General features: G+C 43.0%; 1 protein-coding gene across 1 annotated transcript in view; it reads left to right on the top strand.

Moving 5' to 3' along the window:
• Positions 1-16,489, top strand: part of ATP8B3 (ATPase phospholipid transporting 8B3) — a 308,036-nt gene that overhangs the window by 16,953 nt on the left and 274,594 nt on the right. The window contains exons 4-5 of the mRNA XM_088474277.1: positions 4,566-4,664; positions 5,690-5,751. Coding sequence (XP_088330403.1) covers positions 4,566-4,664; positions 5,690-5,751 — 161 coding nt within the window. The remainder of the gene's footprint in view (positions 1-4,565; positions 4,665-5,689; positions 5,752-16,489) is intronic.

Genomic DNA, 16,489 nt, shown 5'->3' with positions numbered 1-16,489 from the left:
GCTCGGATCACTTTGGGGTTTGAACAGAACCAAGGGCCTGATTCAGACCCACTCGCGAGCAGGTCGATGGTTGGCCAGTGCGCAGGAAGTTCACGTGGGCTTGCGGGTGCCGAGACCCTACCACAAGGGTCTCGCCACAAGCCTGATGGTCACGATAATCGTGACCATCGCCAGGCCACTTGCAAAAGCTGTGGGTAGTCACCCACAGCTATGCGAGTGGCCTGGAGGCAGATTTTTTTTTTAAATAAAATCCGCCCTGATTCAGAGCGAGCGCTCGCAAATAGCGAGTGCCTCTTAATCAGGCCAAAAATCCATTTATCTGGAATGCAGGATTCATATTTCATGGTGGTAAAAATAAAAAAATTACTTCTTAAAAATCTGGACCCCCCCATTTCATTACAAAGACTACATATCCAGACAAAACGTTTATTTGACCATAGAGCAAGAGAGTTTTTGCCTTGTTTAAAAGAATGTGTTTGGTCTCTTGGTGGTAAAGCAGGGCTTGTGCTGGCGACGCAGAACCCTATGTGGCAGAGGGAACTTGGATCTAAAAATTGAATCTTGCATGTTTTGGATTGCATTTTAGTTCTCACCTGTGACATGGTTAAAATTTACTAGAATTGAATGTTGTGATGTTGATATTACTATAGCAACAAAAGAGGTTCAAGTTACATGATTTTAGCTGTTTTAGGTCCAAGTTACATTATTTTAGCTGTTTTAATAAAATTTTAAAGAAAACCAAAACCAAACCAAAACACTTCAGGGTGGTTTGGCCAAAAACAAAACACGACAATGATTCAGGGGTAAATTTACTAAAGTGAAAGTTTTTAGAAGTGAGTTTTAGAAGAGATATTGCCCATAGCAACCAATCAGATTCTACTTAACATTTAACTAGCACATTCTAGAAGATAATAGCTAGAATCTGATTGGTTGCTATGGGCAGTATTTCTTCTAAAACTCACTTCTAAAAACTCTCACTTTTATAAATTTACCCCTCAGAATCTAAACCAAAACACTGGGGTCTTCGGATAGCTCTACAAAATTTGGACACCCCTGCTCTAGGCTCTTGACAGACAATGGATGAAGACATTGCTCATCAGAGGGTATCCCAGGAGAATCTCATTACGCAGAATTAAGCTTCAAATATGTAAACAGGGGGCAAGACATTGTAGAAAAGAAACAACCATAGAGTTTGGAAGTACCAATTTATCACACTCAAATCAATTGAAATAATATAAATATTTAATAAAAAACATTTAAACAGATAAGATTACCAGCTGACATTAAACATACATATAAAAACAATTATTGTAATAATAACACTCATGAAGTAGTCCCGGGATATGAACCACTGCAGTAATTACTGACTTAGTTGTTTCTAGAGAGAATAAGTTGCAGTCTCTACTAAAGTCAGTAATAGAAATATAATGTATCAACTGGAAGGCTGATAGACCCGTAGCATGAAATATTCAGACTGGAAGGATTTTTTTTAACTCTCCAGCGCCTGGATTATATCTTTGCTTATTGGCAAGACATTGTAGCACTGTTTGTAAAAAAAAGACCCACTTTTTCATCAAAGCCTTCCAGCTCTCTTCTTAACTTGCTGCTACATACTCAATCCTCCGTGCCTACCCCATCTGTGTCAACCCCTGTTTGTCTGCCCCTCCCCTTTAGAATGTAAGCTCCTATGAGCAGGGCCCTCTACCCTCTTGTGCTTCTCCTTACTCTACCTTCATCTACTTCTTACTCTCTACCAGGGCACGTAACACTTGGTTGCTTTGCATTGTTGCTTATCTGGGTGTTATGGTCGCGAATGTAGCAATGTACATTATCCTTGTCCTGTGTTGTATTGTATTGTATTGTTCTGTAAGTCACTGTAAATTAACCTATTTGTTTATGTACTTTGTAAGGCGCTGCGGAACACTTGTGGCGCCATATAAATAAATGATAATAATAATAATGGTAAAATATAAGGTAAATGAATAATCTAGGAATAGAGCCTATTCTTCAACAATTAATTCTGTGTACCTGTAAATATTGTTTCTCCCAAATGTATGTATGGGGTACCGCAGCAGATATAGCCGCAGTCTCCCATTTTCACTTGTGTATAAGTTTCTATGGGGGCTGCTTTCTACCAAGCTCAGGAATGTGATAAATGAAGATGACGTTAGCCATTGTAGCCTACAGTATGGGTTACATCCTGCAAGAGTTACCGGGAGAGGGATCAGCAGGATCCCTCCTCAGCACTCATACATGCGTGGTCAGCAGACTGTGCATGCACAGTAGTGTGTACGGCCCTTAAAGAAGAAGTGAAAGGATTGCTAATGCTTTCACTTCTTCTTTGTTTCACACTTCTTTTGTTTCACACTTTTGTTTCACACTTCTTCACTGTGTTTCCTTCAAAACACACCAAATGGAATTGGTCCCTGCAGGTGCACTTTAATACATTTGGCGAATAGCAGCGATAAGAAATTAACAGTATTTATGAACTTATAAAAAGGGCAAGTATAGAAAGAAAAGGAGTGTATGTGACTTAGACATCGCATTATGGTTTTCAATCAGGAGATGATAGCAACAGCATTACTTGCATTATCACACCTTTGACGAGATAAGGGTCCATCATCCTAGTATTAGTCCCGGCATCTCAACTCATCCAGCCAATATACCTTTATAGCCTTTTTACTGCTCCCCAGATTCTGTACATGGTGAATGAGAAGGAGCTGCAGGACAAATTAATAATTTCATTGCCTGCTATGTTAAAGTCTGGGATTCTCTTACCTAGTGGTATTCTTGTGATAATGGTCAGCAACCTCTTCAATGAGTTCCTCCCACTCTGGCATGTTTAGCAGTTTCCATTCTTACGCATTGTTCATACACTGTAGGTATTCACCTAACAGGTTAACTACAGTAGCGCATCATCTGAGGGGACCTTGCAATATAAATTGTAATATCATATGTAATGTTGCCAGGTTTGTTAGTATTGGACATTTGGTTTTGTTCTTTTTGTAAATATATGGTTTTAAATCTGCAGTGTAAATAATTTCTACCTGTCAGGTAACTCTCTCCACAAATCCCACCAGTGCAAGTAACAAAAACTCAAGGCAACTGGAAGCCCAGTGGTGTATGCAATCCCACGTTTGCCTAATATGGTCCTATTGCTCTCAGGGATGATACCACTAGACTTAAAGGCAAATTTAACCACAGGAGGGAGAAAGAGGGCACTAGCTATAATATACAGCCACTATAACACCCAGATATTTGTACTGACTGTTTATTTAAGAAAGTTTGATTTTGTATTTGATTTTATGTTTGATTTAACTCACCTGAAATTTAATAAAATCAAATTTAGATTTCACTGTCAAAATCCCACATTTGCTAAAATTTGATTTTGAGTTAGCTTTCAAAATCGATTTTGATATTGTTTGATTGACTAGTGATTTCTTTTGGTTTGGTGGTTTTCGATGTCCATTTCAAAATCGAACATAAAATCACCTATACAATGCAATATAACATCAAACACAAAATCCCCAAAATAATTGACCTGCTTGCTGCTGGTGATTTTAGCAGGCTTCTTGTATGTTATGTGTATTAAAGTGTTAAATAAAAGCACAATTAATAACAGGCTGAGTGAGCCAGTCCTGGTTGTGAAAATACAGGGGAAAAAGACGTAGGGTCCGCCATATTTTCAACAACCTGCACAGGGCTGTTACTTGTTGGGGTGTATGCCACAGCTGGAAGACACACTTGACGGGATCTCCTGGCCAAAGCATTAATTACCCCACACTAGTCAGCTCAGGCCAGGGATTACTGGGGAAAGGGGAACCTCTAACAAAAGGGTCCCCCCTTTACAGGTAAGCCCAGTCTGAGACTGAAGCCCAGGGCTAGCTTCTTCACTCCAGGGTGGTGGGTGCGGGGCTGATAGGTGTAAAAATTAGGATTAAACTAATATTGTTTTTACATGGAGACTATAGGCCCCAGTAAGCCTCCCCCACATTCTGCTACTTGTAGGTTAATTCTATTTTTTACACCGATGAACCCCGCACACACAAGAAGCCTGCTAAAATCACCCGCGTGAAGCTGGTCTATTATTATTTATGGATGTTGTGTTTGATTTTCTGTTCTATTTTTAATTAGAATATTATGAAATCAGGGGATCCTATGTTCGTCTATGTAACAATGTGTTAATGATATTCGATTTTGAAGGCAATTAGGTTTTATATTCGATTTCACATTTGATTTTGACTTTAGTAAATCTCTGATTATCAAAATTGAATGCGAAATCACTCAAAATTTAACTCTTGTAAATATACCACATGGGGCTGTATTCAATTAGCGGTGATAATATTGCTGTTTCGTAATATAGCCGATAAATCGGCGGATAATTGGCCGATATTATCGCTGGCGTTATTATCGCCGCTAATTGAATAGGCCTTTAATATCTGTGCTGTAAGCTGACAGTGAATAACACTGGGACAAGCGTATTTATGGTACTTAGAAATACAGTAACATGATAAATGGTTGCTACTACTACTAGTAAAGCATCCTGTTGCATATATTATTTGCAGACTGTTCCTGCAATTTCTACCCTGCCATGGTTTGCAATAATGATGCCCTTGCTTAGTCTTCTTATTGTGCGAGGACTTAAAGACCTACGTAATGATATTGTAAGTACTATGTTTTTAATATTTAATTTTAAATTAGGTACTAGGTAATTGTATCTTAAAAAAGAGAAATGGTCTTGTGACTTAGTTGGCCACATCTATGGAGGAGGGGTGAATTTACCTAATGGGGGCCATACATCAGCAATAACTAAAAGGATTTCACAAATTCTGTGTTTTTTTCTTCTGATTTAACAATTCTCCAATCCATCACTATGTGCCATTCACTGCCGATATTTTTCAGTGATTTGCAGATCTTTTTCATCCAAAGATCATTTGTGCGAATCATGAAAGTACCAAAGTTTTTACTAGTGACATACTACTAACGGTCTGCAAATCTGCTGATCATTACCAAACATGCAATTTACATTCCCTATTGTTTGGTGAACTCCGAACAATAGGACATTTCTGATCACTTTTTGGTTGGAATCTGCAATTGGACAACCTCATACATTGGCAAATTTTTTACACAATCATCTGCAAAATGCAGAATTGCCCCAATTGATTGCTGTTGTATAGGCCCCAAGGTTGTTGCTTACAATGAACACTGTAGTCCTGCCACTGAAACTTAACTGCAGCATCAATTTCCAATTTGACCACACATGTCAGACCACTTCCATAATACATTTTGGTCTGTATATATAACATCCATCTTCTAACCATGTTAAAGGTCATTTCCAATTATTACAATTGGAATAATATTGGATATCAAACTCATTTTGGTGCCATACTGTACACTGTGTGACAGTTTGCTAATATTTTCTGCATGCAGAATTTTGGAGAAAGTTTTAAAAGTAGAGAGTACTTTAATGTTTTTAGCAGAAAGACAAAATAGATTTACAGTAGAATGAGGTTCTGTTTAACATAAATGGGAGTTATAAATGCCCCACTTACACTCTCATATTAATCCACTTATCCAATATAGTTGTACTTTATTAATCAGCCATCTTTTTAACCACTGAAGTTAATGTTTGTTACCCTAAATTTGGTTTTAGACATTTAGATGGTATAACTTGTACAATCATTTGCAGGCACAACACAGGAGTGACAAAGCTATAAACAACAGACCATGTGAAATACTTAAGGATAAAAGGTTGGCATGTTTTTGTTTATTTCTTTGTTTGTATTAGACACTGGAGCCTTTTCACTTACATCATGTGGAAACTGTAGTTTCACCAGGATGCAGTCTATATTGTACACTAGGATTTTCTCTATATTCTATCACAGTCATGTCATTAGGATGGAATCGGTATGTAATGCCGCCGGATGTATTGCCGGCGGACTAAATACCGATGATGGAAGCCTGAACCATCAGGATCCCGACTGGGGCTTGTAAGTACCCTAACCCTCCCCTCTCCCCCCCTAACCCTAACCCTCCCTTAGTGGTGCCTAACCCTAACCTCCCCCCGGTAGTGCCTACTCCCTAATCTCCCCCCGGTGATGCCTAACCCCCGCTTCCCGCACCCTAAACCAACCCTCCTCTGGGGGCTAACCCTAACCTTCCCACCAGTGGTGCCTAACCCTAACCCCTCCTTCCCCTAGCCTAATCCTAACCCTCCCCAGGGAGGTGCCTAACAGTCCCCGCTTACCTTCGTTCGGGATGCCGGCCGTCAGGATTTCGGCGTCTGGCTAAAGATAGGCGTTGGCCTATCTTTAGTACAGAGTCAGGCTTCCAACATCCCAAATAAACTGCATCCCATTAGGATACTGACTGCTGAGGCTCTAGACATTGAAAAAACAAACACAATATCTGTAATCTCTCTCTCTCTCTTTCCATCACTTCTCAAGCATACAGTGATTACTCCTATTCTGAAAAAATTAAATTCTAACCCTATCTTTCTTGCAAATTATTGTCCCATCTCTCAGCTCCTATACCCCTCCAAGCTACTGGAGAGACTTGCCTACACTCGCCTCACACACTATATTCACTCACACAACTTCTTAGATTCACTTCAGTCAGGCTTTCTTTCCCAACACTCCAATAAGACAGCACTTACTAAGGTCGTGAATGATCTGATCACTGCAAAGTCTAAAAGCCATTACTCACATTTTATTCTTATGGATATTTCTGCTGCATTTGACACAGCTGATCACTCTCTACTCGTACAAACATTACAATCCCTAGGTCTTCATGACATATCCATATCATGGATCTCATCCTACTTAACTTTCTTTCAGTGTTCATTTTTCTCTAAATCCACCTCCTCTTTGCTACCTCTATCAGTTGGAGTACCACGGCTCAGTCTTAGGTCCTCTACCTTTCTCAATCTTTACCACATATGTTGGCAAACTTATTGACTCTTTCGGATGTGAGTATCATCTGCATGCAGATTATAATCAAATCATTATTGGTCCACATTACTGAATGTCTCTCTGCATTTTCATCTTGGATGTCATATCAACACCTCAAACTTAATATTTCCAAAGCAGAATTAATAATATTTCCATTAGCCAATAACAGTTAACAACCCACATTCAATCTGCCTCCAAATCATGTTACAGACATCTAAAAATTACAGACATCTAAAAATTCTTTGCCCCTGTCAACTCCTTTCTCTTTGGCTTCTGTCAACTCCGCTCTCCTCTGATTTTCCACCCCTCTCATCTCCTTTTCTTATTTCCTTCTGTGACCACCCCTCTCCTCTCCTTTTCTTATTGGCTTCTGTCACCGGTCCTCTCTGATTGGCTTTGCCCCTCTCTTCTCCTTTTCTTATTGACTTCTGTCACTGGTCCTCTCTGATTGGCTTTTCCCTTCCCCTCTTCTTTCAACACTCCAATAACACATGAATCCTTCACCTCTATAGTAATACATCACTGCTTTAGTAAGACATTACATTTCCTCACCTGTGTACTAACACATTGTAACACATTCAACATTCCCCTCCCTCACCTGTGTAGAAAGACAATCCCTCCCTCACACCTGTAGTAACACATTACTCTCACTCACACCTGTAGTAACTTATTCCCCTCCCTTACCTCTGGAATAACACAAACTCCTCCCTCGCCGCTGTAGTAACACATTCCCTTCCTACACCCTGTAGTAACACATTTGACATTTGCCTCAGTAACACATTCCCCTCCCTCATTTGTGTAGTAACACATTCCCCTACCATACCTGTGTAGTAACACATTCCCTTCCCTCATCTCTACAGTAACACATTCTCCTCCATCACCTCTATAGTAACACATTCCCCTCTCACTGCTGTTGTAACACATTTTCCTCTCTCACCTCTGTAGTAACACATTTCCTTCCCTCACTATTCACATAGGGGATCTCATCAACAGTTGGTGTTTGAATATTGAACTGTGCTGCAGCCACAATGAGACAGTCAGGCAGGACATTGCACACGATCAAAGTGCAGCACTCCAAGCATTGAGGAAGAAGACTCTTTACACGGCAGGTTGGTAGTCAATGTTTCAATGCCTTTAATGTAACGGCATTTTCATCAGGACATAAGAAATAGACAAAAACATCTAACCTTATATACCCCCAAAGTACCAGCTATGTGTATTGTTCGGTTTTATTGATGTGCTGGTATAGTATTTGTGTACACGGTTTCCATGACCACGATGAGTCAGCGCTGTTGCGCCGAGCGCGATGACGTCATCTATTGTGAGCCACCTTCCAGTTGGGTGTGCGGTCCCGCCCTGGGAAATGGCAGCACCTGCACTGGGTGCTTTGGGGTATAAGGTAAGATGTTTTTGTCTATTTCTTATGTCCTGATGAAAATGCCATTGCATTAAAAGCATTGAAATGTTAACCACCAACAGCTGCTACAGCTACCCCACAGTCGTGCCCTTATATCAAGGCTGCATCTAAAAAAAAACAGATTTCTCCATAGAGAATTCCAGAAGAGGGGGCAGGGTGTTCAAGGGGCTACACCTCAAAAGCTATTAGAGGTACGGATATGAAATTTGGTATGGCCAGGTAGAACTGTCACTGGGTGCTGCATGCCAGGGCAAAAATATAAAAAATTAAGACATGGGAGTAATCTGAAGCTCCAACTGTCACTATTTTCTGACATTCTCAATTAGGACAACTTTTCTGCTGTAGCCTTTGGGGGATTTTGGGGAAGGCAAAACTCAGGGTAGGGGTGGACATGGGGTTTGTTTTATTAGGTAGCCATTGTGCCAGGGTACGTGCTTTGGGGGTTCAGGTAAATTAGAAAGTTACAGTTTTTAAACTATTACCTCAATGCGCCATTTTAGAGATAGGACTTTTCAACTTGCTTTGCAGCCGCAGTAGGAGCCTCCAGCAGGTGTAATAACTGTGGCTTCACTTGGGTGCACCAAGATGGCTGTAATTTGCGGGCGGCAGCGGGGGCCAGGTCCGGGCGGAAGAAGCTGGCGTTAGCTGCAGAGGGAGCCGGCAGAAAGGCGCGGGGGGTAGCGGGCATCAGCTGCGGCTAGAACCCGGGGACAGTAGCGGGCTTTAGCGGCGGCAGTGCGGGCAGCAGTGCGGATGGCGGTGGTGCAGGCGCTTCGACCCGGGCGAGGTAGCAGCACACAGAATGCAGGCTCCATGATACCTGCTTCTGTGTTTAATTTAAAAAAAAAATACCATGGCCCCACCCCCTAAAAAACAACCAGCCCCGGGCTATGCAGCCCCAGTACTGGTTGTGCTAAATACAGGGGACAAACGACGTAGGTGTCCCCCGTATTAAGCACAACCAGCACCAGGCTTTTCAGAACCTGTCCTGGTTGCCAAAATACGGGGGACAAATGACATAGGGGTCCCCCGTATTTAGCGCAACCAGCACAAGGCTCTGAGCCGGTCCTGGTTCTGGAAATACAGGGGGAAAACTACATAGGGCCCCCCTGTATTCCCAGGACCAGCACCGGACTCCGTCTAGCGGGGGGTGATGCCACAGTCAAGGGAGCCCTTTCACCGGGCCCCCCAGCCACAGCATCACCCCTGACCGCTAGTCAGCCCAGGCCGGGGATCCCTGGGGAGTTGGGGACCCCAATAAAGGGGTCCCCTCCTCAGGGCACCCCAGGCCCAGGCTGATAGCCAAGGGATATCCCAAGCACCCATGGGCAGTGGGTGCTGGGTTGATTATGTAAAGTGTGGTGCATATGAAAATATAAATATTGGCTTTTGCTGTGGAACTACAGTTGCCTCCCCCACATGCTGGTACTTGGAGAACCACAAGTATCAGCATGCGGGGCATTATGGGCTTGCTGGTACTTTTAGTTCCACAGCAAAAGCAATATTAAAAAAACACAACACACCGTAGAAAAGTAACATCTTATTAAAACATACATACACACACACACATGTACACATACATACACACACACACACACACACACACACACACACACACACACACACACACACACACACACACACACACACACACACACACACTATTTCACATATTTACCTATGTATCCCTGAAACCATTCTGTACTCTTCTCCAGTAGGTAATCCAATGGGGAGTACCTGTAATAAAAATTCCATACTCACCTCCTCCTATTATGTGTGGATCAGGTCCTCTGCACACAATCCAGGGTCTTGGCAAAATAAAAACACGAGATAACCCCACCAACAAACTTTAGTAGTGTACTCTAAGGACACTACTACCTGAATGACAGCTCTGCCCAGGATTTCAGTACAGAAATCCCGATGCAGAGCGCTCATTGGCTGAGAGAGGTGAGCCTTCCGCCTCTCAGCCAATGAGCTGTTCTCACCATTGACTTCAATGGTGAGAACCCAGTGTGCCCTTTTCAAAAATGGCACCTCAGCGCCATTTTTGAAATTCAAAGATGGCCGCCACAAGCCAATCACGGCTCACGACGTCATCGCCCCTCGGCTGGCTTAAATACAGCCAGAGCGAGCCCCGTCCATTCAGTCGATGGCCAGGGAGCTGGAGAGATCAACTGAAGCATGAAGATGCCGGGAAGCCCTGGATGGGAAGTGGCCATGCAAAAAAGAGCTTAATGGCCGCCGCGCTCCAGGTGAAGACACCGTAGAAGTCCTGGGGGAGTGGCAGCCATGCGAAATAGCTTAAAGGCTGACGCCCCCTAGGTGAAGGTGCGGCATAATAAAATAATTTTAAAAACGTGTCTGTTTGTTTTATTTTAATATTTCTTTTGCAGGGGTACTACAGCTGCCAGCAGGCCCTTAATGCCCCGCCTGCTGCTACTTGTGGTTCTCCAAGTACCAGTATGCATGGATTCCTGCTGGAACCTGTAGTACTACTGCAAAAGACAATATTTATATTTTCTTATGCACCACACAACACAATCAACCCAGCACCCACCGCCCAGGGGTGCTGGGAATAGCCCCAGCTATCATCCTGAGGAGGGGGATCCCTTTATTGGGGGGGTCCCCAACTCCCCAGGGATCCTGACCTGGGCTGACTAGCGGTCAGGGGTGATGCAGAGGCTGGGGGGCCCGGTGAAAGGGCTCCCCTGGCTGTGGCATCACCCCCCCGCTAGACGGAGTCCGGTGCTGGTTCTGGGAAATACATAGGGGGAGCCCTATGCATTTTTCCCCTTGTATTTCCAGGAGGAGCTCAGAGCCCTGTGGTGGTTGCGCTAAATACATGGGACCCCTATGTCATTTGTCCCCCGTATTTTGGCAACCAGGACAGGTTCTGAAAAGCCTGGTGCTGGTTGTCCTTAATACGGGGGACCCCTACGTCGTTTGTCCCCTGTATTTAGCACAACCAGTACTGGGGCTCCAAAGCCCGGTGCTGGTTGTTTTCTTGGGGGGCGGGCTATGCTTTTTTTTTTTTTTTACACATTAAATTTTTACCATAGATGCGTAGATCTCACTGCTGCATTCGTCCATCTGTGACTTATTGATTTGATTTTCTCAGGTGCATATGCACTACCAGTGAGCCCTGTCGCCCACTGATGCCCCCTTTGCACTGCACCGCTGCCACTGTTCTGCACCACCGCTGCTGCTACCCCACATGCCTACAGCCGTTTAGCACTCTGCACCTCCCAAACCAACCTCCTGTGTGCTGTCCCCTCTTCAACCTGCATTAGTGTACCATTTTGTTGCCCTTCTCCCCTGCAGGTGGCCTGGTTTGCTCATCCAAACCCTGATAGTTAATACATTTTAAAAAAGCTATGAAATTCCATAGACAAAAAACCTTACGGTTTCAGATGTCCCATTAAGGCTGCTTAGACATGATCTGAAAATTCACAAAACCTGTTGATTTTTGCCACTCAAACTTCAAAAGGCAATGATGCCTTAATGGACATGTTCCTTGAGCAATACAGATATGGTATGCCATCACACCCTGTGGTTAATGGCAGATTCAGCACTCTCACAGAATGAGATTGCTGTCACTCACAAAATGGCGGATCTGCTAATTCACAGAATTGTGTTCTCATTGGAATACACACATGCAGTCTATGCAACTGAGGTCAAAGCAGAAAATACAGCTGTGCAGATGGGATAAAAGTGGTGTGGATGGCGGAGGAGACACAGCAGTGTGTATAGGTGAGACACAAAGAAAGGTTAAGCAGTACAGTACCATAGTTCGGAGATTCGGAGACCACACAGCAGTAGGGGTTGGGGAAGACAGATTGGTGTATATGGGGAGGAAAACAGAGTGGTGCGGGGAGACAGAGTTGCATGGTTGGGGGACCAGAGTAGTGCAGATGGAGGAAGAAAGAGTGCTACAAATGAGAGAAAGACAGCAATGTGGCTGTGTAGAAGGCACGGATGTAGGGCGGTGCGGCTGGGGAAAAACATTGGTGCAGATGAGGGAACACAGACTATCACAGTTGGGAGACCACACAGCAGTAGGGATTGGGGAATATATAGCAGCATGGAGGCATATACGGGAAGAAAGTGTACTAGACAGAGTATGATATTTTTAAAAATAAGGGAGCTGAACGTGTGTTCTAAATCAGATAAATGTATGCAGTGAGAAGGATGTTGGAAGCCAGTGAGATTGTTTTGGTGATCAAATTTGAAGATTGTGGGCACTGAGTGGGATGTGGGAGCCACATAACTGCTTAAACCTCAGTTGCATAGACTGCATGTGTGTATTCCAATGAGCACACAATTTTGTGAATTAGCAGCTCCACCATTTTGTGAGTGACAGCAATCTCATTCTGTGAGAGTGCTGAATCTTCCGTTAACCACAGGGTGTGGTGGCATACCATATCTGTATTGCGCAAGGAACACATCCAATTAGGCGTAAGCCTTAATGATCATAATTTCATTGCTTTTTGAAGTTTGAGTGGCAGAAAATCAAAAGGTTTTGTGAATTTTCAGATCATGTCTAAGCAGCCTTAATGGGACATGTGAAACCGGAAGGTTTTTTGTCTATGGAATATATATATGTCAATCACTGAAATTATCTCTGCTTTGTATGGCACTCACTAGGATGATCTTTGTTTTTTTGGCAGACAGTAGATTATCCATGGATTTTGTGCGGTCACAACCATGCTTTCTTTATTATGTGGTGTTTCCATATGTGACAGTCACTAGGATGTTCTTGTTATTGGACTGTCAGTAGTCATTCCACAACCAATCTTATGTACTGTAGGCACATAATTTGCGCTACCCAAGGAACACATGTAAACCAAAATAAGATGCTATTTAAAGGGCTGTACTGAAAATGCTGCTTCATACTCGTAATATATTTCACTTGCACATAAACACCAAACACTTGCACATAAAGTGCAAGAGGTTGCAAATGTTAGAAACATGGAACTCACAATACCTGCCCATTAAAATGCATTTTCCTTGAAGCATAATTATGATTTGTCATTATAATGTGCACTTCTGTCCGACTCTAAATCACTTATTGGTCTATTTACTAAGCAGTGTTAGGAGACAGAGTGAAAAGTGATAAGAAAATGATAAGATGCTAGCCAATCAACTCCCAACTGTCATCTCACAGGCTGTGTTTGAAAAATGACAGTTGGGAGCTGATTTGCTGGCACCTTATTACTTTTCACTCTTCACTTTTCACTTCTCCTAACGTTTAGTAAATAGACCCCTTTGGGTCTTAAGCTGGCCATACATCAGACCAACTTTCTTCCAACCATCCAACTGAAAAACCATCCAACTGGCCTGTCCAACTAAAATGGTGCCCCACATACCTAACCAACTTTTTCATCAGACCAGCCAACTTTTTTTAGCACATCAGCCAACTTCTCTCCAACTTGTGATATCACAGAAGTAGGCAGACAGGTTTGCCTACTTCTGCATGATTTGAATAAATTTTAGTTTATTTTTTTAAAGAAATTTTTTTTTTGCATGCCTAATTATTATTTTAAATTGTTAAAATGTACTCTTTGGATTACTTCTGGACAGTGGGACCAGTTTAAATAAATTAAGGATTAAAGTAGCGCATGCGCAGTGAGAGCCAAGGACCCAAACCAGGCAGTGGTGTGATAGCATAAGCTATCACGATGCTTCCAGCTCTTCTCGGGACGGGCTCTTATCAAACACTCATTTGCCAGCAAGAGCAGAATGGTAAATTCAAGTGAAAATATTAATTCATGTTCAAGGGGGTGATCGCAGGGAGAAAGTGCTTGCGAGCGGGTGGGGTGATTGCGAGTGGGGCAGTGCGGGCAGGGGAGATAGTGCTTCTGTGGGGGAGAGCGGTGGGGGTCATCACTGAGGGTGAATCATGTGGGGTGATCATGGGGGGGTGTGTGTGATGGCAGACCGGGTAGATGATACTGAAGATGCTGCTGAGGTTGGCTTGGTGCAGGCAGGTGGCACTGAAGGTGTCGTTTTTGGTGGTGCTCATGGGGCATATCCATATAGGGTTTTATTATATACACTGCCACTATACAGGGTCCATTATATGCACACTGACACTACACAGAGTTCCATATACACAGAGTGACACTCTACAGGGGTTCACTACATACACACATTGATTCTATACAAGGTTTCATATACAGGAAATATACCCAACATAGAGCAGGTACCCTCAGTGCTGGGTACTTGCAGTATGTCTGCCACAGGACTGAGGGCCTGATTCACTATGAATCGCTATTCTTCTGATACGCACGCAACGCAGTTACTAATATCAGCGGTGACATGCAAATGTTTGCATTTGCATTGCGATCGCAGCCTGACATAAGTACGCCCACTTCCCCTTCCTCACATCCATATGCTTGGCCAACATAGACAAACAATTAGTAACATCGAGTAACTTCAGACAGTTAATGAAGCCCAGACCTTACTTAGGAATTGCTTACTTTTGTGCATGCTAAGACGCCTCAGACGCCATCTGGTATCGCACTGGCAGGCCTGCATTCGCCCGGACCCCCCTCCCCCCCAGTCACCACTCACAAATGGCACTTCCTGTCAATCGCTCTGCTATGAGTCTGCGTAGCCTCTGCGATAGCAGTTCTGATTGTAGAGTCTGGCTTGCACACGCACACTGCGATACATATGCATGCACTGTGCGAATTAATCGACCGTTGTGTGCATATAAGCAACTGCGTTCCCTGCGGAATCAGGCCCTTCAATTCTCTATTTTGTAATACAAAATAAAGATGATAAAACAGATATCATAATATTAGAATAGAGTTGCATAGATCTCTTCTGAGGCCACCCTTGTTAATGAAATGCCTATAATAGGGTACAGTGCATGAATTATTTTAGGAGTGGTATAATAGTGAAGGCTGGCATGTGCACATTTTGGTCTTCCCAAATTATTTTTATAGTGTTCCAAAATGTTAACTATTTACCAATGAGTACAAGTTCACCTTCCCCTGTAATTCAATTCCAGTACATGCAATCTTTGTAGGTCAATCTGCTTTCCAAATGGAGACATTCAACTATGGGGGGAGGCGGTTGTGGGCACCTGTGATCGCCTTGGGGGCTGCTGCTTTCCCCAACTAATTGGAATGACCAATTATGTCCATTTTTCGCCATGTGGGTGCAAACAAATGACTATCAGTTGCTCCCCCACACTAGACGCTTATCATATCAACCAGCCAACTAGTTAGCTGGTTGGAACGAAATAGTCCTGCTGTATGGCCTGCTTTATTCAAAGATGCAAGTGAACACAATCAATCACACACTCACACACAAAAATGCATCTTTGCAACCTATTCAGTGTTGGTTGCAAATTAAAGTCTGAAGCTACCTTATCTTGGCAGAACACAATGTGAACATTATAGTTAATGGTAAAATGCAAAGCGAAACAAACATAAATAAGAAATGCTTTATGTATGAAGCATTCTTTATTTGTGTATAATGAGTGTGCTCTGCTGCAGGGGTATTTCATGACATAAGGTGGCCTCTGTGCAGAGGGTCCCCTCACTGTGCAACAGGCCCCCTTTCCCCATACTTGTGCCAGCAGTAACTTCAAATTTGCAGGCCTCTCCCTATACTTGCTCTGGCTACCGGAGTATATCTCCTGGCAGTTTAAAAAAAAAGAATATAGCACCTCTAGGAAACGGAGTGGCACTGAAGTGGCAGCCAGTATGGCAGTTTAATATAAACTATATGATGCTATATAATTTTTCAATAATAAAGAACTAGAGACCCGATGCTAGTACAGGTAAATTTAGATCTAGTATTTAGTGGAAAACCAGGTAAAGCATTGATTGATTCATTCATTTGTTAGTGTTATTATAACAAAATGGTTGGCAATGCAAGATATAAAACAACACACTAAGGAATAGTAATATACACTGTCAAACACACATACAGATTTGCCCAGCTTCATTGTTGCTCATAGCGTAGTGGATTGCTCTATGCGTGGCGCAAGACACCCTCCCGCGATCGGGGATGCGCAATAGCATCTCCATTCAATCCCATGGAGACATACTCCCGTGATTGGGGACGAGCAAGTGCATTTCCATAGGATTAAATGGAGATGTACTCCTGA

This window comes from Taudactylus pleione, unplaced genomic scaffold (assembly GCF_031769625.1).
Source record: "Taudactylus pleione unplaced genomic scaffold, aTauple2 ptg000152l, whole genome shotgun sequence".
Lineage (NCBI taxonomy): Eukaryota > Metazoa > Chordata > Amphibia > Anura > Myobatrachidae > Taudactylus > Taudactylus pleione.
Note: the sequence above shows the minus strand (reverse complement) of the source record. Positions and strands in the feature narration are given on the sequence as shown.